Source organism: Diabrotica undecimpunctata, chromosome 4, assembly GCF_040954645.1.
Source record: "Diabrotica undecimpunctata isolate CICGRU chromosome 4, icDiaUnde3, whole genome shotgun sequence".
In the NCBI taxonomy this organism is placed as follows: Eukaryota; Metazoa; Arthropoda; class Insecta; order Coleoptera; family Chrysomelidae; genus Diabrotica; species Diabrotica undecimpunctata.
Genome location: NC_092806.1, coordinates 122614951 through 122642864, shown reverse-complemented (window position 1 = coordinate 122642864; position 27914 = coordinate 122614951). Strand labels below are relative to the sequence as shown.

Genomic DNA, 27914 nt, shown 5'->3' with positions numbered 1-27914 from the left:
TACAGGCCAATCTTAACAAAATACAAATTTAGCGGAGACATTTACTAATAGAAAAAACACGTCCACCAGTGTCTTTAAATAATGAAGAGTTACAACAAAAAGATCATGTACAATACCTGGGTATGCATCTCGACAGGAGAATAACAAGCAAGAAAACAACTGGTTCTTACTCTTATTAGATACCTAATCAGTTCATTATGCATAACCTTCAAGTCAAGACTGTTAAAGACGAGACCACAAATTGCTTTAAAAAATATGCTTTGAAGCATGAAAACTGCTGGTGAAAAATTAGCATATTCTAATATTGTTACAGATTATAAATAAATGCGAAGTTAAAAAAGTTTTGTTTTTGATAACTTAAACTGAACGTTCTGTATTTTTTAATCTGTATGGTTCATAAAATGAGCTATTTCTCTTCACTTTTATCTTATTATGCTGCATACCTTTTGTAAGGTAAAGCATGTGCTAATTTTTTTGTATCTATAGATGTTTTCCTATTTTATGTAGATTGATTGATGATGTCTATAAATTAATTCACTAGACATCTTCAATAAAAGGATGAAGTAACTGATATCCTTTTTGTCATTCTCCAACCTTTTAAAGAGAATCCTCCACTACTCCCCCACACGCACATATATAAATATATATATATATATATATATATATATATATATATATATATATATATATATATACATATATATATATATATATACATATATATATATATATATATATATATATATATATATATATATATATATGTATATATAAAAAAATCCATTGTTAATTTCAGAATTTATTTAACTTAATAAAAACGCTAGACATTCCGACGGTTATTTAAAAATAAACAAGAGTAAATATTTGTAACATAATATTGAGCACTCAACCACTAAGTTTGATACCATTAATCTTGTAGGCTGTAATTTAAGAAACTAAAGTGAAGTAAAGTGTGTTCGTTAAACCTTTTCCTTTCAATTACCAGGTCCATAAAAAGCTAAAATTGAGTTTTCCGACCTTGCTCGAACATTTTGTGCTGTTTCCGTGGAATCATGTAAACGGTCCCTCCTTGTTGCTTGACAGATTTGCAATTCGAGTAACCGAAGAAAAACAGAATGATAAGGGATATGTTGTTATACAACGTTTATTTTACCCACTACGAAACATTTATAGCATTACCAATTTATTAAGATTGAATGTTACTCTCGGACAACAGTAAAATTAAAAATTGGCCCAAAAAGAACTAAAAATAGTTAATCGGGTGAGTTTGTTTTGAAGTCTTTTATTGTTTGCTACATTAATAACTTAAATAAAGAATACAAATATTTTGTTTACTTTTATTGTGGATAATATTCTTTCTTATTTAATTCTTACTATTTGCTTAAATTGGGAAAGTGTCCGAGGGTTGTTTGTATACCATAGTAGTTAAAAAACTTTACTATGAGGTTAAAAATTTCTAGTGTACTTGATATATATTTATTAAAACATTAAATTAAAAATCCAAATGGATTAAAATTGTTCAAATTGTTCAAAACGCACAAATTGGATAATTTTTAGTGAACGCAAAGTTATTAAAAATGTTGTTAAAATTTTGACTTTTATTTAACACAGATATACCTAATGACCTGAGTAGGATGCTTTAAAATTGCTTGCTCAAAGTTGTCGCGCCCGTACATTCGATATCGGCGAAGTTTACTTTTATGGTTAGTATAACGCTGCACGTAGCAAAGAATAGACGAATATTTCGATTTTTAAGAAGACATTTTTCAGTTTGTGAAGTTTAAGTTTCAAGTTTGCCGAAAATGAGCTAGTGATAAATTTGCAAGTTAGGATAATATTTGTTTTCTTATGAGAACGCAGTAAAAGCTTTTTGTTAATTATTAGTTTCCTAAGATACCAAATGAGTGATTGAGGTACAAAAACGTAGTTAAATTTGAGTTTGTCTATTTGGTATTGTATTAAAAAAATGATGTCCTATATTTTAGGATCTTGGAAAAATATGATAATTTTGTTTGCGTTATTTGTTCAACTAACTATTGTTCATTCTAAAGAAAAAAGTATATTACTATTATTATTATTATACAATCTAATCTGAGTTACCGGAAATGCGACAGTATACTTTTTGAGCATACAAGGAAGGCTTTCTATAGGAAACGGAATTCCACTGTGGAAAAGGTAAATAAGTCCTACACAAGCCAAGAAGAAATTCTTGAGTTTTGGAAAAACCACCTTTTGACGCCAGCTACTCATAACAACAATGCTGGATGGATTGAAGACACGACAAACAACTGTCAACACTACAGGAATATTCCTTATAAACCTTTCACCACTAAAGAAGCCTCGAACATTATCAAAGAGCTTTGTAACCGAAAATCTCCTGGACCAGATTTTGATACCGTAGGTATCAAAAGTGAATGAAAGGGATGAGTGAATTTTCACCTTAGAGGGAGTGTGTGCCGTATGGCTAAATCTAGATAATAATAATAATTGACAATAAAATTACCCAGACGATACCTATTATTCTTTCTATTACTGGAGTCATTCCGAAAAACCTCCTAGAAAACATAAAAAAAAGCTGGGTCTGAATGAACATTTCTATAGGACAATGTATAAAGCTGTACCTCTCTCAACGACCAGATGTATACGAAAATTTTTGGGAGATACTTCATCATACCAAATCACCTAAGACTCAATAACACGCAAAGAGGTACACCAGAGCTCAATCCTTTTAATACCGTAGGTATCTGGGATAAGTGAATTTTCCCCTTGGAGTGAAAGTGAGGTGTATGGCTATATCTGGATAATAATAATAATAATTGATATTGTAACACAAATATTGTTGTAAATAGTAATAATACATTTTTTCAGGAGCGCTTCTCTTTGGATGAAGTGTTGGCGACGATTGAAGACGATGAAATAAGTTGTGACACTATTACCTTATTACCAGCTAATAATGCAGCTGACTACGTAACTGATGAAAATTCAGGCTAAGGAATGAAGTAGATCTACATAATTTACCTGCTGCCCAAATGCAAAGCCAGGTCGAAGTATTCTCAAAACGTAATCCATATAACTATGAATCAGACACGGAAGATGATTTGCTTTTATCTCAGCGTAAATAACAAAAAAATTGTGAAACGGCTAGGAAAATTATAATTCTATAAAAGAATATATAACTCCTATTTAAAACCATTTTAAAAAATCTGTCACTGTTCATCAAAAGCCGCTGATTCCGGCTAATATTTTTTCCCTATTTTTTTATCAACTCATAGAAATGCTTAGAGAAAAAACTAATAGATACGCATCTCAAAAGAACCAAACAATGCGCATTAGCTTGACTGAAATAAAATGTTTTATAGGAGTGCTTCTTCTCACTGGTATAATTTTACTTTCTAGAAGGAGAATATACTAGCAGCGGTCAAAAGACACCTACAATAAAATTGGTGCTAAAGCCATTTCTAGAAATAAATTTAAATTTATACTATCTTACATTATACAACAACACATTGAACAAATCAGAGCAATTTGCTAAAATGAAACCTATTTTCACACAACTACTTTTGTTTTGGAGTTGTATTATGAGAGAAAACGGTATTCCAGGTAGCACCCTATCTGATTCTAAACTCTTTACGAAATCACCCCGTGGTAGTTATTATATTGACAAAAAGGTAAAATATTGATATTGTGACTTTTTATTCGAAAGCTGGTGAAGTAAAAGGGACGCAGGAACTGCTTTGCCTCAGTTTTCTCCATCGCACTGAGGGAACGGGCTGGTATTGCAACAATCAGTCTATCTAATTAATAAATCCAATGAAATGCTCGCTGTAATAAAAATAGCATGTCTAGCAAATCTGAATATTCTCTATATATTTTTTCAAATGTAAAATATGGCGGGGAAAATTGCGTATGACCTTTATTGTTTGACTTTTCCTATAAACAGGACAGAAAACTATGAAATACAACCCAACTTACTTGATTAAACAACAGACTAAAGAATCACGTATATTTTGTAAATTTTTATAAAAATTTCTGCAAAATATTGTTTTAAAATATATTTAAATCTTCTTAAAAATTAAAATTAGTTTTGAAAAATAAAGAATAATTTATTTTACGTTCAACTCTTATGTACTAAATTTACTTCATTCTAAAACGAAAATATACTTACTTAATGCATAGTAAAATAGACGCATTCCCTTTGGCCATAATATCCTAGCATACTTAATTATACTCTTGAGATCATATCCGCCGTATGAAATATGTCATATTATAGAGGTTACATCTTGGGTGAATATCCAACATAATTTTTATATTAAGGCATAAATGTTTATGCAAAAATAAAACTTCATCAGGCTTTTATTTTATTTCTTTGATATATAAATCAAAAAGTTATTTTACTGAGTTTACGATAGTATATTTAATTTACTGTACGTGAGAAGTATACCATCCTAAGTCACATTTTCATAATTTTACAGGAGGTGTACTTAAACATTATATAATTTGATGTTTGTTCGGACAACGATAAATAATTAATAATTGTAGCGGAAACTATTGTCGATAGTTAAAATATGTAAATACTTTTTTCTTTTTGGGTGTGGTAATCAATAAAAACAGGGCTTTGCTAAGGCGTACTATTTATTCTGAATCCAAGCTTTCGGTGGTTTTTTGCCACCTTTATCAAGGTCTACAAAGAAAATTACTATGTTGTAACAATGTGAATGGTGCCAAAAAAAGGCTATAAAAAACTATAAAAAACTTACCCGAATGTAAGATTCGTGTCATAAACAACAACGTTAAATTAAAAATGTTATTTATAACATAAGCAATCGAAAGAAAATAGTATTTAGTAAATAGGTTTAGAAAAAATAATAACTCAAACAAAACAAAACTGAATTAGTAACTGAAGTTTGATCACAAGTATTCAATTAATACTGAAATTTTAAAAAAAGAAAAGAAACAAAGAAAACTCTGAGATGCAAAATAGCTCAGTCAAAAGTCAATATAAAATTGTAAATTTTGCTAAGATTCTGGATCTCAGATCTCTTATTAAGATTGTTATTATTACTCTTGCTGATATGTACCAACTCTAAGAAAGTTCTCTTAAATTTATTTTTCTCTCTGGCTAATATTTTTACATTGTTGAAATCTATCTTATGGTCTAGATCAATAGTATGCTCTGCCAAAGCACAAGTAGGTTTGTTTAATCTACAATCACTCTTATGAGAAATAATACGGCTAGACAGATTCCTTTCAGTTTCACTAATGTACATGGATGGACATTCAGTACATTGAATGCAATAAACAACATCTGTAGTCTCTAGAGTGGTTAGGGGTTGTTTTATTTTGCTATACAGCTGACGTATGGTTTTGATGTTCTTGTTAGCTATTTTGATATTCTTAAAGTCTTTAAAAATCTTAGTGAGTTCAACGGTTAGTTTTGGAATATATGGAAGGGCATAAAAATACACACTTGTTGGAGCAGAATTATTTTGTGCTGAGGGCACTGATTGTGACATAGTAAGTCTGTTGTTTCTATTAACAAAGGGAACATTAAAAATTAATTTATTATTCAGTCTTAGAGGATATGAATTTTTAACAAAAATATTACGTAAGAGGTTGAGATCATGTTGGAGATAATCCGGAGGAGATAACCTTTTGACACGTTCTTTCATCGCTAGGACTAAATTAGTTTTCATCCTAGGAGGATGGTAAGAGTGGTAGCTTATGAATCTATTGCTACATATGGGTTTTCTATACCATTGTGTTTTCACAACATTATCCTAATGGTATAGAAAACCCATATGTAGCAATAGATTCATAAGCTACCACTCTTACCATCCTCCTAAAAACTAATTTAGTCCTAGCGATGAAAGAACGTGTCAAAAGGTTATCTCCTCCGGATTATCTCCAACATGATCTCAACCTCTTACGTAATATTTTTGTTAAAAATTCATATCCTCTAAGACTGAATAATAAATTAATTTTTAATGTTCCCTTTGTTAATAGAAACAACAGACTTACTATGTCACAATCAGTGCCCTCAGCACAAAATAATTCTGCTCCAACAAGTGTGTATTTTTATGCCCTTCCATATATTCCAAAACTAACCGTTGAACTCACTAAGATTTTTAAAGACTTTAAGAATATCAAAATAGCTAACAAGAACATCAAAACCATAAGTCAGCTGTATAGCAAAATAAAACAACCCCTAACCACTCTAGAGACTACAGATGTTGTTTATTGCATTCAATGTACTGAATGTCCATCCACGTATATTGGTGAAACTGGAAGGAATCTGTCTAGCCGTATTATTTCTCATAAGAGTGAATGTAGATTAAACAAACCTACTTGTGCTTTGGCAGAGCATACTATCGATCTAGACCATAAGATAGATTTCAACAATGTAAAAATATTAGCCAGAGAGAAAAATAAATTTAAGAGAACTTCTTAGAGATGGTACATATCAGCAAAAGTAATAATAACAATCTTAATAAGAGATCTGAGATCCAAAATCTTAGCAAAATTTACAATTTTATATTGACTTTTGACTGAGCTATTTTGCATCTCAGAGTTTTCTTTGTTTCTTTTCTTTTTTTAAAATTTCAGTATTAATTGAATACTTGTGATCAAACTTCAGTAACTAATTCAGTTTTGTTTTGTTTGAGTTATTATTTTTTCTAAACCTATTTACTAAATACTATTTTCTTTCGATTACTTATGTTATAAATAACATTTTTAATTTAACGTTGTTGTTTATGCCACGAATCTTACATTCGGGTAAGTTTTTTATAGTTTTTTATAGCCTTTTTTTGGCACCATTCAAATTGTTACAACATAGTAATTTTCTTTGTAGACCTTGATAAAGGTGGCAAAAAACCTCCGAAAGCTTGGATTCAGAATAAATAGTAGGCCTTAGCAAAGCTCTGTTTTTATTGACTACCACACCCAAAAAGAAAAAAGTATTTACATATATTTTTTCCAAACTAGTCAAAAAACTTTGGACTACTTTTTCTTATATATATATATATATATATATATATATATATATATATATATATATATATATATATATATATATATATATATATATTTATTTTTTTTTATTTAATTTAACGTGCTTGTGACAGCTTCGGCCATTAGCACGAGGCACCGTGGATACAATTATATATAAGGTACAATTACATATTATAATATACTATAGTTATATATTATTTAGTAAGTTTTCTAGCTTTAGGAACTGGATAGCTGTGATGACTTGGTTCTGGTTCGATAATATATCTGTGATGTCGCCCTTCATGCCCAGTTCTTGGCATCGTTTATTGTAATGAGGGCAGTCCACAAGGATGTGTAGAACGCTTAGTGGAGATTGGCAATAGTGACAGATTGGCTTAGGTGTAGAATTCATTAGGTGACTATGTGTAAATCTAGTGTGACCGATGCGCAATCTTCTAGCAACAACCATCTCATTTCTAGTAATACCAGGGATAACGAACCGCTCAATCGTCTGATCTATTTGGTGTAAAAATGTAGTGGATTGTTTCCAATGATTCTGCCAGTAATTTCGAACGAGTTTCTTTATACTAGTTTTTAGGTCACTGTCAATTTGTATATATTATGTGGTGTACAATTGGATACAGCAGCTTCTTTGGCAAAGCGATCGGCGTTGTCGTTACCCATAATACCGATGTGGGAGGGAATCCATATGATAGTGATATGGATGTCGTGGATGATATGATTTTGGTAAGTCTTGTGGATTTTTTCTACAAGAGGGTGATTAGTAAATAGATTATTGATGGACTAGATAGAGGCAAGGAAGTCTGTACAGATGGCAATATGTTGATTGGGTGCTGTACAGAGTTTGAAGGCTTGGTAAGTAGCATACAGTTCACCAGTGTTAACGCTGAATGTGGCAGGTATTTGACATGAACTAACGACTGTTTCCGTAGTGGTAACCGCACAACCAACCCCCTTTTCGCTCTTTGATGCGTCAGTGTAGAGTATCCGATCGAATTACATATTGTTTACTGTAGTATTATGAAAGTATAATAGGGGTTTAAAGATAATAAAGGTATGGACATAAGATGTATTACTTTTAAATTATAAAACTCGTTATATTTACAATACAAATATACTAACTCCGCATAAATTGGTTATCTAAACAAAAAAACTTTATTTAGAAAAAAAATATTTCCTTATTTATTTTATTTAGTTTTAACTAGCTTGCAGTTTGAAAATTACGCCCCAGTATTATTGTTAGTATATGTTAGATTATGACTCATAATTATCGTTAGGATACTTGAATCATTCATTTGAATGAGGCAGATTTTATAAACATCGTAGCAATACGATGGCAAGTATAAAAGTAAGTCCATAAGATCTTTAATACACTAATATGCTGTTTCAGCAGTTGTTTCCAGTTGAAATGGAGTTCCATTAAGGGCGATAATTGGACTTTTGCTGCATGTGATAATTGTAATTTGATTTTGAAATTTAAAATTACTCTCTATCAGTATTTATTTTCCGATTAATAAATGGACCTGTTGAAGAATATAAGCATTCAAAATTTTTAAAATCATTGAGTTCCATGTTTACAACTTCGTATTTACTTCGACGAATAAATTGTTGCCGTTTTCAGGGTGTTATATAGTTAGACTGGTAGTTTTTTTCATTTTCTTTCGATACCGGCGTGTACTGAATCGGATTCCATATGCGTGTGCCCCTTTAAAAGAAATTTACGATCTATTATTTGTAGTTTCGGATATCCTTGTATGAGGTAAAGTGCACACATAACTACATATAGGTTTTTTGTCTGGCTCTAACAGTTATCTGCCCATATGGTGACACATTCGACGTCAGATGAAGGAATATTTAGATCAGCCCACTTTAAAATTGCTGAAGCAATTTCATTTCCTGCTCTGTTTGCTTTGGTTTCATTCCACATTACACAATACGCAGCACTGTTATATCCATCGTATAAAGTAATTTAAAGACCATAGTTTTCGCTCCTAAAAATTTACACAATTGGTCAAAAATGGCGTTGGAAGGCACTTTTGTAGATCAGCAGTCAGTACTTTGTGCTTTATATTTGCTTTTGCTTCGGTCATATGAACAGAGTTAAATTTATATCTGCATTTTGCTTCTTTTAAGTGTATATCCTTCTCATTTTCAATCAGTTGTTTGTCAGAATCATTATCAGTTGCTCGTACTTTAGCTGCAAATATATCGCAGTCGTCACAAGTGTCTACTTCTGGCGGTTTAAATGTTAAATTGAGTTGCTTATTAAATATATCGCGATACCGCCAAGGCTTCGCTATGATTTCAGTAGCATCATTATTCTCTGATTTTTCCTGTTTGCATAATTTTTACATTTTTTCAATATTTAAATCAGGCCCAAATAATTATTTTTGGACCTTTTCCGATTGTGGTGACACTCGTATTTCGGAAAAGATGAAATATGTGATACCACAGAATCAATAATTGTTTGTGTTGTCTTATTACTTGGCTCATGAGTGCCCCTAAGATCTCGTTGTACCATGTCTCCATCCTGCCGCTTTAATAAAGCAGTCATCACTACTAAAGTATTTAAAAACATGGTTTTACATATCACAGTTCTAATACCCTTAATTTCCAAAGAGTAAACTAAAGTATTTGTTCTTTGTTTAAATTCATCTCCTGAGCGCAACCTATGTCGTTCTGTAGGTTTTGTTTAACACAAGATAATGTAAATTGTCTTTTGATATTGTAGTCTGCTGTATTATTCCAACATTTTTTAAAAGTATCTTCCTTCTGAGCTTCAGATAATTTTGAACTACATTTCTTGCGGCAGGATATTCCGCACGATTCTTTTAAGGTTTTGCAAGGAACATTCTTACCCTTCTTACTAACATAGATCTTTCCAAATCATTGAATAAATCGCAATTAAGTCGCAGAAATTATATTCTAAAGCTAGGAGAAGAACTCTCATAAAAATACGCAGGGACTAGAGCTGCTGTCAAACGAACTGCTATCCCAGATGAAATCGATGAACCTCCAAAAAAGCGAACACGTTGTGATATCAAATCAGAGTGCTCTGGAAACAAATCATTTGTAAAATGCCACGAGTGTAAAAAACAGTAAAAAATGCACTTCCACACAATATTTTGTATGTTCATTATGTAGGTAAGAGCACTATCTAGTAATGTTTTATATGAGATTTTCACTTTGTTTATTACTATTATTGATTATCAAATAAATATATGATATTTTGTTTAAAATTTCCTTTTAAATTTTCGACTTAGGTCATACGGGTCAAAAATAACCCGTTCGCGCCTATAGGACTGGCAGAAATGTCAGCGCTTCTTTTTCGTTTAGACACTGCTTAGTACAATCTAATAAATACAGTAAAAATTATATATCCAATCTCCAAGAGTCGTAAATGCAATCAATTAGGGCGCGTACCTTAAAATTAATACATAAATTGTAAACAGTCACCACTTGATATGCCTTAAAGATTATACTAAAAAAGGGTAAAAACTAACAGAAAAGTTGCCTTTCGTGCTCAATTATTTAGACTGTCAAAATGCGAAGAGGCGTAAAATTGAAGAAAAAACAGCAAAAAAATATAATTAAAACACAAACAAAAGCAGATTGACGCGAAAGCAATAAATAAGTGTAAGAAAAACAAGAAAGTTAAGACCAAAATAATAAAAAACATTGCCAGAAAACATAAATCCAAGAGCAAACTTCGAGAAGTCAAACTGTTGTGAAAAAGAAAGAAAATGATAGAGTTAATAGACCTAATAGAGTTAATGGAGTTAATAGTCACCTCCCTTGTGGACTCAGCCGTAATGTGTCGTTTTAGTGCTTGTACATTTAATTTCGTTTTGCTGTTTTGCTGGTCTAATGCTTCCTTATAAGGTGAAGAAGTTATTACCGTTGATTTCGATGATTTTCTACCACAATTTAAAGATTTTTTGCTGATCGACGGCACTGGCGATATTTTAAATGGACGTACAAACTTCTGCAAACCAGAAGGACCTAGTTCACTGATGTTGCTGGCTTCTGGTGTTTTGGTAGAATAGCAGGTTCATTAGCTTGCGGTTCTACATAGATGTGGTTGTTACTCTCAATTTCTGCTGCAATAAGATCTGCATCTGAGAACACAGTCTTATTCAATGAATAAATTCCTGTGGCGCGGAATCCATTTACAGCAATTTCTACCGTTTTGCTTTTAAGGTATGCTTTGCCAAAAAGTTCTCCAATGTCGTACTGAGAGAGGGCGCGGTTATTATGACGTAACCATTGCCTAATTTCTTCGCTATAGTACGCCTTGAGCATTCCCATGAAAGTTTCGTATAGCGGTTGCAGTTTGTGTGTTGAATGTGGAGGTAATGAAATTATAACTATGTTATTCTCCCTTGCCAGATTAATCACATTTAAATTGCGAGTATGGCTGTAGTATCCATCCAATATAAGAAGTGCAGGAAACTCTTTAGAGGGTTTAACGGTATCTATGAAGTGTTTAAACCACTGTGTAAATAAATTAGACTGCACCCAACCACTAGGATGAACAGCTGATATCGATCCTGGAGGAGTACCTTTCATGAGTTACACATTCGTCATTCATATTCTTTCTTGGGAAGATTAACATGGGTGGGATAAAATTCCCTTCAGCGCTCATATATGCAATTAAAGTTGTCAATGATCCTCTCTTAGCCAACGTCAGCGATGCGATTTGTCTCTTTTCTTTGCGCCCCACTATTGCTGCAATATTATTTTGCACAATGGTTAGGCTTGTTTTATCTACGTTGTAAACCTGATGACTGGAAAAATTAAATTTATCATACGCTTTTTCCAGATGATCAAAAATATTTGAATATTCTCTTTGTTAAAGCTAGCTGCCCGTCCAAAAGACGCTCCGTCCAAAAGAACAAATGTAGTCAACCTCTACTTTCTTTTTTTAACTGCATAAAGGGATGATTTTATCCATTTCATTCAGCCAGACTAAATGCCATTTGTTTGATATCAGTCCGCGTTAAATCATAGAATTTCGCTTCTATTTGAACGATATAGTCCACCAAACATTTTTCTAAATCTGGACCAAGAATAGTTCCTCTTCCCAGTTTCTTAAGTACTGCTTCTTTTGGACTCAGTTCAGTCATTTTTGCTAACTGTTGTAATTTCGATTTCGGGACATTAAAAGTTTTAGCTGCTTTTAATGTACCCATCGTTTTATCTCTCACAGCTTGAATAGCAGATTTAATGCTGAATCTCAGGACTTTAGTTGTTTTGGACTTTTTCTAGTCATTCTGAAAAGAAAAAACCCTGTAGACTAAACTGATACAAATATGGGCTAGCTCATATTTGCAGCACCACACAAATATGGGCTAGCTCATATTTGTAGCACCACGATAGCACATATTGCAACATAACCAAACACATATATTTAAATATTAATAACTAAAATGCAATACAAATTAAAAGAAAAAGTCGAAAATATTATGAAAATATCAGCCTTTCGCTTACAATATGTGATGAAATATTAAATGTATTCTTAGTTTTCACCGAAAAAAATTGAAATAAAAATATACCTGAAAAATTTTTTGAACAGCGTCAACCCTAACATGTGATTGTTTCAACGGTCACTGGACCTAGGTCACTGTATATAACAATATAAATTTTTAAATTTAAAGAATATATCCCAAAGCAAATATACAAATTTGTAAACAAGTAAAGAAAAACGTAATGGTGAGTTGGTTACAAGAAAGAAGTATTTTGAAACTAAGGGCTATCCAGAACATGAAAAAATACATCTTTTCTCATGTATAACGGTGAAACAATTAAAAGACACCAACTCATTTGTAGAAAATCTTTTTTATACAGAAAGATGTTACTCTTGTTCGTATAATATAACTAAATCAAAAATTGGAATTTTTTGTCCAAAATTGGAATCAGAAATTGGAAGATTTCAATTTTGTGTCAGAGGCTATCGTATTGGCGCTTGTACAAAGAAAAAACAAAAACTTAGATAATTTTTGTGTGTCTTGCTGCAAAAACAAAAATAAACTTAAAAAGTTCGAAAGTTTGTGAATGGCCAATTGACTGAGTGACTGCAAATTTATACCATTGGTTGTATGGCCAATAACTATGTAGTTTTATAATAGCAGATTCTTTAGCAGATTCGTCTTAAAAATGGTTGTTGACCCCTTTAGGAATTTTAAATGCAATAGTGCGTCGTTAAGTAACACATCGTTTAAAAATATTTAAGTTCTCTTTACAAGCATTCTAAGTACTAAAAAACTTGTTAAACAGGACTTGCAATGACGTTGTCATGGTGTGTGAAGAGCTAGGCGTACTGGATTTCAAGATAACCAAGCTAAGATCAGCAGATCACATGGAAAAAATGCCATAAATATGATCTGTTAAGAAACTTTCCCGATGATCTTTAGCAGCCTCAGAACATCAAGGAAGTCTTTAACTTCCGTGGATTGATAGTTTTGAAGAAGATTAGAGCAAGCTCGGATTCGACAGTTGGCGAATATTAGGTCAAAGTCGATTTGCATGAAGGCAAATAGTTGGTGGGGTCAAATAGCGAACTATGTAAAAATTTGTTTAATATTTGTAAAGAAAAAAGGGTAATAAAATAACTGTTTTTAAATTATAATTGATAAACAAGACATACTTTTTTTTTTAAATTGGTTCGGTTTTACGTTTATTTGCGAATGTTTGATTGGGTAATATAAACAGATATTGTTTTCTTAGGGATAACGTTTATTTAAACTTATTTCTATCATATAAATAATCATGTTTATTTAAATTATTGCGCATTTTGCCAATTTTGATTTTAAAACAGAAATCACATTTATTAAAAATCACAATCATTTAACACATTCCGTCCATCAATATCTTAAGTTTATAATGTTAAAATTTCACTTTTATTTAATTTACTTATGATCTCTTTGATGTCCTCAATTTACCAATAGGTTTATTGAAATTATGGGTAATATAAAAGAGAATGTCGTGGTCACATCTCGGTGGAAGTTGTAGTGTCCTGTAACAAAAGAAAAATATTTGTTAATGTAATAACTTAGTGTGGTAGTTGAGAATAAGTTAAGATAATAATTAAAGGGCTTTAATTTTTTTAATCTAATTAGAAATGGTAAAAATTGAATTAGAAAAAAAAAATAATCAAAATCAATAAACGAAATAACATTTTTTTTATAAAGAAACATCTTTTTGTCGACGGAATTCTTCTCAAACTTCTACCTTATTAATTACCTTAGCAGTACGGCCCTGACAAAAGTTGTAAACAGTTAATACGTTTGTCTCGGCTATTGATATTTTTTTGTTTATTTGCGAATACTTATAGGACTTAAAATCTATAAAGTTAAAATAGTTAAAATTAAAATCGCATTCTAAACTGGATTTGTTAGTTTTTTCAATGGTTCATTGATTGTGACTAATTTTAATTTTAACAATAATAAACAACAACCAGTATTGTTTTTTTGTTAGGATAAAAAGGTAGTATTTTTCTGCTACTGTGAAAAATAATTAATTGGTATGCCGTCGGATGTCAGTATATAGAAAGTCTCTTCAAAGAGCAAATCTTATTCCTTATTCTTATTCCTTAGCAGCCTCACATCAGAAGTTTTTACTAAAAACCAAGCGATTTTATTTTTAGTGCTATAAATCACGCCCGTCTTCAGGATTATTTGAACCCGCTCAGCACTTTAATTAATCCAACAATTTTATTTTCTTGCCGTTTATCTAATAACAGAGTATATATGTATGTAAATAGTAAACTCATCGTAGACGAATTTATGGAGAAATAAGGTTCTATTGAAGTGTAAGGAGAAATCTTACGAGCTAGATGAATTATGACGCCAGTAGAAGGATAAGTGTTATTCAACCTCTCTCCAACAATTCTATATTATTATGTACTTATTCGAGAATTAAAAGAGGTAAGCTTAAACCTCGTTTTTCCTATACCGTTCTTAAAAATCAGTGCTACATTACATATATTGAGTTTTAGGAGACAAGTATTTGTCAGTCCACATAATATCACTATCCCAGATTCTATTAAAATAAATTGTGAAAACATCACCTACAGAATTTTCATACTTTAAAACTATCTGACACGTTATACGTGTAAATATTCAGGACCACTCAGGACCAAAATTCAAGTATACTTAATTATATTTTAACGCCAAATTCGCAGTCTCCAAATTCATATTTATTATACTGCGGGCGCGATTTTTCTTTATTGATATGTGGTTTATTTGATTTATTGTCTTTTTATTTGGGGAAATCCACGTCTCTTTATATTATATATCTTTTCTGTAAAGTTGTCTGCGTTTTGATACCATTTGTGTTTCTGTCTCAAAAGCTATGTTTGTTTGACCGTTATTATTCTATGTATTATGCTTACTGTATTTTGCTGTTATGTTTTTAAATATGTGTATCTCCTTTTCCCACCTTAGGATTGTAGTCTCCCGTTACTATTTTGATATCAAATGGTAGTTTTTCATATTTTCTCTCTAGTTGTTCATAGAAATAATAAATACACATTTATTACGCTTATGCTTTGTTGATACCATTTATTTGAACCTGATTGTTCACATTCTATCCGATATCGGTTTGAAATTCACCATTCCATTTTTCCATTTTTTTTGTATTATAAAACGTGTTCTTAACAATCAGTTTTTTTTTTCACCACTTTAAAAAAATATAATATTCTCTGTCTACTATTTCTGTATCTAAATGTTTTGTTTCTTATATAGCTTATGTGAGTATTATGTATTTCTTTATTTCTCGAATAATTAATTTTTTAATTTTTTCCGTTTCATAATATATACTTCTTGCATTTCATGTATCCAAGTTTGTTGTAATTTTCTTGTTGTCTTTAATCCAAATCATCGCCTTGTCCATTGCCTGTGTTCTTTTCGCTTCATTTACCTCCGTTTTTTTTTGAATGGCCAGCGAGGTTGCCAGACCTCAATCCTTTGGGTTATTTTATGGGGTCATTTGAAGAATGTTGTTTATAAAACGAAATATGCAAATATTGAAGACTTAAAAACAAGAATTCGTAAAGAAATAAACAATACTTCTCAAGAAACCATAAACAAGGTTCTACAAGAATTTGTACAACCTTTGGGTTACTGTCAAATACAACAAGGGCTACAATTCGAATATTTAAGATAAAGTCATGTATTAATAATTACTGGATTACTTTCAAGTTATTTATTATAACTTATTTATAATTTATTAATATTAGAAATCAATACAAATTAATTTTCTAAGCCCATATTTTTCAAATTATATCCATTATACCCCGAGTATTATACTTTTTTTAAATCAACTCGTTTTTATCGACGTAAAAATGTCCTAAAATAGAGGGTGTTACATTAAAAAAAAGCCGATGACGTCATCACTGTAATGTGTATCACCTTGTATAAGGAAATTTTATTGTAAAATGTAGAACATTAAACGTAAAAATCGGCGTGTTTTAGATTTTTTTAAAAAGGCTTTTCATTTAGGAAATATCGAATTTATTCCATACTTTACGGACACACTGTATATGTAGGAAAGACTATTGTACCTTTACTATCGTGTAGCTTGCGCCATAGTCAATATCTAACTAGTGCCGCTAAGGACCAAGTAATCGTCATACAAATTGCAATTGAAGCTGTAAACAATAAAGGCATTCAATGTAAGCAGGTCTACAATAAATAGGCATGAATCATAATTTCGGCTTTCAATTTCGCAAAGGCTAATAAAAAAAAATAACCAGGACTATGGATTGTGGAAGAAATGCCTAAATAAAAATGGATGGGGGTATTTTTAAATAAAGAGACATTCTGACAAGATTTCGATTCGAAAGCTAGTATGTAAAAGTCTTAGCCGTGCCACGAGCTTCAATCACCACAATGTGCACTGTTTTTTCAGAACATAAGAGACGTTCATAAAGGATGTGAGCCGGTTTCACCGGAACTGATTGGGAATACTGACGAAACAAAAATGAACACTGTCGAAAACCCCAATAAAAAATAGTCGGACCTAAGATCAAACAAACCGGTACTGTTAAAAGAGAGCAGCTAGTAACAATAATCTTCTTCTTTCAGTACTCTGTTCGATTATCGAACGTTGGCTATCACATTGGCAATAATAACTTTGTTTACGGCGGCTCTAAATAAATTAGCGATGGTCTCTTGATACCATTCTCGGAGATTTCTTAACTAGGATGTTCTTCTTCTGCCTCGGCCTCTCCTTCAGAAGGTTATACCTCTCTGGATGTCTCATTACATGACCGAAATATTGGAACTTTCGAATTTTTAGCATTTTTGTTATTTCTGTGCTCTTTTTGAATCGATGTCAAACTATTTCATTTCTTATTCGATTAACCCAACTTATCCGCAATACTCGTCGATAAATTCACATCTTAAAGGCCTCCAATTAGAATTTTCTTTAATTTATAGAAGGCGGCTCTGACTTTTTTAATGCGTATTGTTATTTATTTATTTATTTATATCCCAGTTAGCGTTAACGTTTGCGGCCAAATAGGTAATATTGTCTCTTTCTACTCTATTACAAGCGCTCTGATGTTTGTTGGATGTAACTCCGTTTTGCTGACAACCATAAGTTTTGTCTTAGAACTAGTTTTAGCCCATATTTATCAAATGATTCGGTTACCCTGTTTATAAGTCGTTGCAGCTCTTCTTCATTGGAGGTAATAAGTACCGTGTCGTCTGCATATCTGAGATTGTTGACATTAATTCCGTTGATTTTTATGCCTGTATCTTCAACTAAGGCTTCTTTGAAAATAAATTCGGAGTAGTTATTAAAAAGTAAAGGCGATAGAATCCATCCTTGCCTCACTCCATGTCGTATTTCCACTGCTTCCGTTGTATTGTGTCCAATTCGTATGTTTGCACATTGATGCTAATACAAATTTTTAATAATCCGCTGGTCTCGCTCATCAATTCCCACCTGTTGCAAGACACCTATAAATTTCTCATGGTTTACTCGGCCAAAGGCCTTTTAGAAGTCGATAAAACACATATATACCGATTGTTTGATATCCCTACATCTTTGAACCATGACCTGCAAACTGAAGAGTGCTTATGTGGTTAAGGTTGTTTCTGAAACCAAATTGTGTTTTACTTAGTTGTACTTCTATTTTGTTGTAAATCCTCGAGTGCAGTGTTCTTAAGAAAATTTTCAGTACATGGCTCATCAGACTGATAGTGCAATGATAGCTATACTGTTTGGCATTTTTTTTTTGGTATCATTACAAATGTTGACACTAGCCAGTCTGTTGGTATATGTTCTGTTTCGTATATTTTATTGAAGAGGCCTAGAAGAGAATGTTTACCCTTATCGTCGAGTAGTTTGATTAGTTTTCTTGAAATTTCATCTGGACCGGTTGCTTTCCTATTCTTTGATAGCTTTATAGCTCTTTTCATTTCGTCGAGTGGTATGTTTGGATCAGTCGATATATTTTCGATTAGAATTTCTGTTCTATCATCATCAAACAGCTCCTCAATATATTCTTTCTACCTCTCTAATCTGTCTTGTTCATTGACTATAATATTTCATTGTTTATTAAGTAAATTACTTGCAGTTGATTTATATGTTCCTGCAACAGTAACGGATGGTAGGCTTTTGCTACCCACTCCACGTCTATGTCTTTTTGTTTCAGTTTGAGGAACTTTAGGTCAGACAAGCCATTCAGTTTCTGTTATTTCAACAGGTACAACATCTAATACAACTAATTCTACTCACGAAAGTAAAATACCTAAATTTCTATCAACTGAAAAAAAAAAATGTGTTAAAATATTTATAACCCCAGTACAAGTTCAGACTTACCCTAAGACACAAGCAAGGGAAAGGAAAGCTCGTGAAAACAAAAACCAGGTGAAATCCTAATAGCTATAGATACTTGCTGTAGCTATTAGGGTTTATATACTGACTAAAAGCCAAAGTCTTGTGAAAAGAAGGTACGACAGCAAGCCAAACAACAGAAATTTGTTTACTCGTCTTTTGATACAAAAGACGATGAAGTATTATGTCTTACTTCTTGTGACAGTGAAGACACTGTAAACGAAGAATGCGTTAACTGTAGTAACTCGAAGATTTCTGACAACAGTGGGGAATATGGTGCAGGTGCATCTCTTGTGGCCGATGGTCTCACTGAGGTTAAAGGATGTTCTTGGAAGACTAATCTTTGTGACTTCTGCCATATTTAATTCTTTAAGCTAACTTTTTTACACGGAACATGATATATTTATTTGTCAATAAAACCGTTATTTCACTTTGTTAACTTTTTCTAAACATTTTCTCAAAGTACGTTTTTATTAAGGTACACAAGCATCATAAACTTTCGTCCATCGAGCACATAATGTTTTAAAATTTATAAAAAACAACTAATATAGAATTTAATTTTTATAAAACTTCTCTCGATGTAGAAGAACATGTCTCTATAATTAAATTTAAATTTGTTAACACACCACTCCTATTTTTTTCTACATACAACTTTGTTTTTAAAATTACGTGTAAAAATGCTTTAATGGTTACACAGGATTTTTCTGTTTATTCGCTGGCGCGTATGGATATACATACGATAAAATTATATTATTCTCAAACGGACAATAATTTTTATCAAATCCAATTTTACACTCTAATGATTTTCAGCAATTAGTGCGATACTAGCAATATTTATAAATAACAAATCGGACACTCTTTTTCGATTTTTATTTAATTTGACTGATATTGGAATAAACGATTTTTATTTAATTGGAAAGATAGACGTCACTATATTTTGTATTTCAAAGGTAATGTAATACAAATCGAAGCTGTACCATATTATACAGGGTTGGCGTTCCAAGATATGAATAAACAATCAGACAATCTTGCAACATTGCAACGTTAATATAGTCTACTCGGTATTTTATTAAATTAACTATTGTTATGCTATAGCTTAGGTGGATAGGGTATGTAATACGGATGGAACAAAATTACCCAGCTAGAAAAACGCTCCTTGATAGTCCCATTGGTCAGAGAAGAAAAGGACAAGAGAACAAATTTCCTTGATAACATCGATGAAGACATGAGAAATATGGGAATACGTGCTTGAAAAATATGGGAATTGTAAAACCAGAATGATGATGATGATTTTTATGCTTCTTATTGAGGTTGGTATTAATTATTCCACTATAATACGCGTATTTTTATACAAATGTTGAAGCAAACAAAGATGAAAATGTAAGGAGTAAATTTATTATTTCAAAAATAAAAGAAAAAAATTCCGTCCGAATTCGAACGGATTAAACTATAAACGAAATTCGCAAAGAAAATGGATTATGAATTTGGGTGCTTGGAACATACAGGAAATAAGGACAAAACAGGAGGAGGTCTTCCGTGAACTGAGTAAAATGAAACTAGACATCTGTGTATTAACTGAAGTAAAGAAAAAAGGAAGAGGAAATGAAAAGATAAACGAATACCTGCATTTCTATAGTGGCGTAGAAAAGAGCGAACGAGCTAAAAGGGGAGTGTCTATAGCAATACATCAGAAACTGAAAAAATGTATTAAATCATGGCAAGAAATAGATGAAAGAATTATCTTCATAGACATTAAGAAAAATGGCCATGAAATAGTGGTAATTGGAAATATGCACCGACGGATGACTCAAGGATTGACAGCAAGGAAGAGTACTTTAACAAGTTAACAACTGTTCTAGCCACAATTAATAAGAAGAAAGAAATTTGGATTTTAGGTGATCCTAATGCAAGAACTGGAAAGAGCTCCAACAGTGAAATAATAGGGAAATATGAAGAAGACATTCTGAACGACAATGGTCAAAGATTAATAGATTTTTGCGAGGCACATTCTTTGAAAATATTAAATGGTTTCTTCCCCCATAAGAATATACACAAATTTACATGGACGCAGCCTACCAGTAATTTAAAATGAATAATTGACTTGTTCATTCAGCGTAAAGATTCTAAACTAAAAACGAAGGACGTGAAGGTGTTTAGAGGGCCAGAATGTGGAAGTGACCACCATATGATTATTGCAAAAGTAATGGTGACATTTAAGAGAGAACAATCAAGTCACAAAAATGATGAAGTAACAGACATAGAAACAACCATAGAAAACATAAAATATAACCTGGAAAGCTTTAAAAAAGATTCGACAAAGTTCTTATATAAAATTAGAATAGCTCAGAAAATAAAAAATACAGAAACAAAGGACTTAGACCCTGAAAGTCTGTATGAGGTAATTAAAAAATATATTCATGAAGCGGCAAATGAAGCACTGGGAAAAGTAGAAAATCGGAAAAAGGTAAACCTGAATGGTTGTCAACGGAACTAGAAGAGAAAGTTCTCAAGAAAAACAAGCATATCACAAATGGCTTCACTCCAAAGACCCTCAAGACAGAGAAATGTACGCTAAATGGAATAGAGAAGTTAAAAAGGAGGTGGATAAGGCAAAAAATATAAACTGGGAGGCTAAGTGTGATGAACTGAACAGATTTATGGGTGGAACAAAAGTGGCACAAGCTTGGAAAACATTAAAGCAGTTTAGGAAAAATGAGAAAAATGAAGACAACATTTCTCTCATAAAGTTAAATGAATGGGAAGAATATTATACGAAACTGCTAAAAGAGGATAGAGTAGAGTACAGATGGGAAAAGATAAGGGAATTAATAGACAACAGAGACGAAAGACAGGAAATCCCTATAATAACATTATCTGAATTGACGGAAACCTTAAAAGAGGTTAAAAACGGAAAAGCCGCAGGGCCTGGAGACATTCCCATTGAGCTGGTTAAATATGGGCCGACTGCACTTTTAGAATTATTAGTAGACCTTTTCAATAAATGTATGTGTGGAGACCAGGAAATTCCTAAAGATTGAAATAAATCTTATATAAGCTCCATATATAAGAGAGGGAATAAAAGAGACTGTTCCAATTATAGAGGTATTAGTGTGATGTGCTCTGTGGGCCGGTTGTACGGCACAATATTAAAGAAGAGGGTTGAAAGACAGATACAAGATATTGAAGAACAAAGCGGCTTTCGTACCGGGAGATCCTGCCTTGATAATATATTTATCCTACGACAAATAATTAAAAAGCGTGTCAAAAGAAGTAGAGAGACCCATTTGGTATTTATAGACCTTGAGAAAGCATATGATAGTGTCCCGTTAAAGAAAATGTTTGAGGTCCTTGAAAGGTCCGGATTAGATTCGACGTATATCCGAGCGATATATAAATTGTACGAAAATGCAGTTAGTTGTGTAAAAATTGGAACCAGAACCTCAAATGAATTTAAAGTCACTAAAGGCCTAAAGCAAGGATGCTGTTTGTCACCGACACTCTTTAAAATATACGTCCAAGAAGCATTGAGGAATTGGAGAAATAAATGTAGATTTATGGGCATCGAAGTGGGACAAGAAACTCTGTATACATTGTTATTTGCAGATGATCAGGTGGTGGTTGCAACCGATGAGGAAGATATAAATTATATGAATCGAAAATTATTTGAGGAATATGCCAAATGGGGGCTTACTGTAAACATAAGCAAAACAGAATATTTAAAAATTGGAGGAAATACCATAGATCTGAGGCTTGAAAACGCAGTTATAAAAGGCTGCAACCAGTATAAATATCTAGGAAGCATCATACCAGCAGATGGCAGAGTTAAGATAGATGTACAAAACCGAATAACCCAAGGGAAAAAATGCATCTGAATACTGAATTCATTACTGTGGTCTAATAAAATAAAGATGCATACCAAACTTCGCGTATACAGAGCAATTGTAGAACCAATTACCACATATGGTGCTGAATGTTGGACGATGACAAAGAATGAACGAGATAAACTAGACGTTGTGGAAATGGATTATCTTAGAAGGTCATGTCGAGTATCGAGAATGGAAAGAATCAGGAATGAGGAAATACGAAACCGTGCAGGAATTAGAGATACTCTTTCAGATAGAATACAAGGAAGGCAATTAATATGGTCACGTGATGAGAATGGAGGAGGAGCGGTGGCCAAAGAAAGCCCTAATGTATGTTCCGCCAGAAAGAAGGAAAAGGGGAAGACCACCAAATTCTTACAGAAGAGAAATTACAAAAACAATGCAATCTAGAGGCTTAGAAGAGGGAGATTGGAGAGATAGGAAAAGATGGAGGCTGAAATGCGGGAAGCGGCAATCGCCGTAGGACCCCCGTTATATGATGATGATGAAGAGAAAAATTAAAACCTGTTAATTGTCATTTCTAAATCAATGGCCTTTTAGATGACTTTTTATCTTTGACGTCATTGATAATTTTTTTTAATGAAAATGTGGGTGCTGTCATCTCTCTTCACCTGTTGAGCTTCTGAGTTACCTTCTGCGCCAGTTTTTCTATGAAGAGCTTGTTGGAATGTCACAATGGCGACTGGCAATTAATATTGAAGACATGCCGTAAATCACCAATTTGTGGAATGCACTTTAAGTAGTTTTTAAACAAGTAACTATTAATTGTGTTTTTAATAATCGTATGATATTTTTACCTATCAATGTTTTGTGTTATTAACTAAACTGGTTTTTAATTTATCTTTAAAATAGACACGTGCTTTGTGTGTCTGTGCTTTTACTTGTTTAAATTTTCAAATAATTGCCAGGCGGCTGTTTTCCAAGTTTTAATCAATCAATCAGATTAAATCAAATAAGGCTATTTTATAATTCAACTATATTTGTTTAAATCTGTTTTCTTTTTATGGATTAAGTAAGTGAAGGTAATCCTACTAATACGATTACACTATGAATTTTTTAAAAAAATTTTGAACAAATCTTTTCTAACACTGGTAGCTGTAATTATCATCGATAATATATTACTGGTCATATAAGTCACATTTTACATTATTATTCTCCTTTCAGTCAACATGAGAGATCACTGACCGTTTCTTTTAATTTAAAGAGCTTTTTTAGTAGGATTAGTGAATTATTAGAGTATTACTTTTGCATATTTGGTTACATATTTGTAAGTACAAAACGAAACGTTTTCGCTAATATATGGAATAGTAACATCTTGCTTTGTTCTGACCAAAATCTTGAAGAGTTATAGTGTGAAAGGAATTTCCACCCCCTTTCCATTGTTTTATCAGTGCTTATATATACAGGGTATCCCGGAAAATAGTGCGTTCCTTAAAGGTATGGGCTAAATGCAGCATTTAAAACAAAAAAGTTTTATAATATTTTTTTATAAAGTCAACCGTTTTCAAAAAAAATATATTAATTTTAATTCATTTGATTAGTATCCACAGAAAAGCAAATACAGCCGGCAACGTTGCGTTCCAAAAAGGTATGGGTAGAATGCATCATTTAAAAAGAAAACTTTCGTATAAATTGTTTTCTAAAGTCATCTGTTGCCTCAAAAAAAAATAAATTTCTTTTACTAAAACTTACATTTGGCAACCCGACAGTTTAATTTATTTTGATACAGAGAAGGTACATTATTTGTAACCAGTCGTAATTACCTGTAGCTCAAGAATAAATGGTATTGTTATGTTTTCGATTCGCGAGTATAATGATATGTTTTATGTACGATGAAGCTCACTGTGACAGTATAATAGGCGAGCGGTTTACCCCTCAAAGGACGCTTAGAAACAGAATATACCTACCGACTAAAATTCTTTTTGCATTTCTAATGCACCAAACGTTTTTTATTCGATTTTATATTTTTTTCCAAGATGAAATGTATTTTTTTTTATTTTTACATGTGGGCCGGCAATTGTTATTAACAAATAACTAATACAAAAAAGCAATTTCACCGAATTGCTTCGGAATCTATTTTTTTAGGTGTATCTCATCAAAATAAACACTTTTTCTCTCTTGATAATTTTTCGAAAAATGGTTCCTTTTCGAGTTATTTGCATTTTTTTGTTGAAAAAATGCCTTAATTAGTGATTTTTGGGATTTTTTTTCTAAAAAACTACTAAATGAATTACAATTCTACAAATAGCTTTATAATCTTTAAACCGTCGAGTACAAGTTAGAATATTTTGACAAGGATAATTTTTTTCTATCTTGCTAAAAACGTGGACCCAAATATTTCGAATATGCCTTTCGAGCAGTCTACCGCTAAGTGTGTACAGCGGTTGCGGCGATACAGGCGTGCGGCACGTAGAAATATTTGTTTAAATTTAAAAAATTAATTCAATACAAATATTACGTACAATTTATTAAAAATTGTACGATAATTAGATATTTCTAATTATTTTTATACAGACATATTATAATTAAAACAATTAAAATTAATTTTTTACAATGCTATAATAATGTAATTTTTCTTTTAATATACGTGGTGACTATATTATTGAATGTTTTATTACAGTGAAATACATTCAGCAATATATAATTAATTTTCATTGAAAATATAATAAAATTAAAATATAATATTAATTATACATCGTTTTCATTGTCAATAATTTGAAAATTTTCGTCAACAGCAACAGGATTTCCATCTAATAAGCTGATTTCATTGTCTTAAATAGAGTCGTCTTTAATATTTTTACAATTCTCTGGTGTACATGCACATACTGCGCAGCATTCTAAATTATAGGAAATACAATTACAATTTTTCGTAGAACATTTTCCGGTACATGAGCAGAAATACTTTTGTAACATATCTAAATTAGTTTCGCCTTCAAAATAATTAAAATCGAAACAATTATTTTCCATTGTCCAACCATGGGTTAATGGATCAAGAGATGAAGTAATATTGTTTTTTGCTTGAATCCATTCATTTATTTGCCACTTTGCGCTTAAGTAATGTTGTAATAATGCTGGTTTCGAAGGTGGTAATTTTTCATTAGATGCATTTTTTTTAGCGCCTACAGCACCTCAACCGCTGTATACGCTTAGCGGGATACTCTCGAAAGGCATATTCGAAATATTTGAGACCACGTTTTTAGCGAGATAGAAACAATTTATCCTTGTCAAAATATTCTACCTTGTACCCGACGGTTTAAAGATTATAAAGCTATTTGTAAAATTGCAATTCATTTAGTAGTTTTTTAGAAAAAAAAATCCCAAAAATCACTAATTACGGCATTTTTTCAACAAAAAAATGCAAATAACTCGAAAAGGAAGCATTTTTCGAAAAATTATCAAGAGAGAAAAAGTGTTTATTTTGATGAGATACACCTAAAAAAATTAATTCCGAAACAATTCGGTGAAATTGCTTTTTTGTATAAGTTATTTGTTAATAACAATTGCCGGCCCACTTTTAAAAATTAAAAAAAAATACATTTCATCTTGGAAAAATATATAGAATCGAATAAAAAAGGTTTGGGGCATTAGAAATGCAAAAAGAATTTTAGTCGGTTGATGCTCTGCTTATAGGGGTAAACCGCTCGCCTATAATAATAGGACTGTTAGACTTTATGTTGATCGCTATCCCGAACGACGACATCCTAATGCCCAAAGTTTTGTGAATGTGTCCCAAAGGTTATTAGAGACGGGTTGTGTAGTAACTAAAAAAACTAGCGGTAGAACACGAAGTAACGGTAGATTAAATGCAGAAGATGTGATTTTTTATATAGTCAATAATAAAATCTAAGAGTAAGTATCCGATCTGTGGCTAGAATGGTTGGAATTTCAAAAAACATTGTTTACAGGACATTTACGGAACAACTATTACATCCTTACCACTACCAACGGGTGCAAGATTTATACCAAGGCGATTTACCTCAAAGATTAAGATTTTGTAGATGGTTTCAAAACAAAATCACCAGAGAACCCGAATTTCCGTGCAAAGTGTTGTGTGTAGAGATGTTTCTTGTTTTACGAGAAATGGTGTGTCTAATTTTCACAATTGTCAGGTGTGGAATGATGAAAACCCGTAGGCTATACGTAGGACAAATTTTCAAAAACAATTTAGTATAAATTTATGGGCTGGGATTATTGGTAATCATCTGATTGGACCGTACGAACTTCCTAGAAGATTGAATGAAGAAACCTATCTAAATTTTTTGCAGCATGTTCTACCGATACTTCTTGAAGACGTTCCATTACAAATACGCTCTGAAATGTGGTTTCTTTATGACGGGGCTTCAGCACAGATATATTAAAAATTTCTTCGACATCACTTATTCTCGTCGTTGGATCGGTAGAAATGGACACGTTCTGTAGCCACCCAGAACGCCGAATGCCAGTGTTATGGACTCTTATTTTTGGGGACATCTAAACTCAATAGTATACGACAACCAGGATGAAGTTAACACAGAACTCAATTGCGACAACGAATTGTTGATGCTGCTGAAATAATCCGACATAATTTACATACTTATAATATTAAGAATAATTGGATTCGTCAAATAACTGCGTGTATTTGTGCAAATGGTGGCCATTTCGAATTATTGTAATAATAATTTTCCATGTAAGTAAGTGCCGTTTCACATGTAATCGACGCTTAGCGCTGAAAGTCAGTGCTGACCGGCAGCACCTTCGTTATCGTATTTTTAAATGCTGCGTATGATCAGTTCTTCAATATGTATGTGCGAAACAACATGTGTTATGCAGGGTAAAGTATTTGGCAGAAGAGGACCGGGACGCCGTCGTATCTCGTGGTTGAAAAATCTCCGACAATGGTTTGGGATGACCTCAGCGGAGCTGTTTCGCAGAGCAGTCAACAAAACCATGATAGCCTTGATGATCGCCAACATCCGGACCGGATAAGGCACTGAAGAAGAAGAAACAACATCGCGCGCGCCGTTGCCGTTTATATTATTTTACGTAGAAGACGGCAACAAAAACCGAAGAAAAAGAGGTTGTGGGTATACCCCCTTGTACTAGAGCGAAACGTAATAGGTGCATTCGTAACATTATACTCCAGCCTCAGAGAAGATAAAAGAAAATTTCATAAATATTTTCGTAATTTTTCATAAA

The 27914-nt window shown here is 32.2% G+C and overlaps 1 protein-coding gene across 4 annotated transcripts in view; it reads right to left on the bottom strand.

Annotated features, from left to right (window-relative positions):
- Positions 1–13713: 13713 nt before the first annotated feature.
- The window catches only part of LOC140439953 (uncharacterized), a 772922-nt gene continuing 758721 nt past the window's right edge, over positions 13714–27914 (bottom strand). For all 4 annotated transcript variants that reach the window (XM_072530146.1, XM_072530147.1, XM_072530148.1 and 1 more), the window contains one exon: positions 13714–14026. In XM_072530146.1, coding sequence (XP_072386247.1) covers positions 13944–14026 — 83 coding nt within the window. In that variant the 3' untranslated portion in view covers positions 13714–13943. The remainder of the gene's footprint in view (positions 14027–27914) is intronic.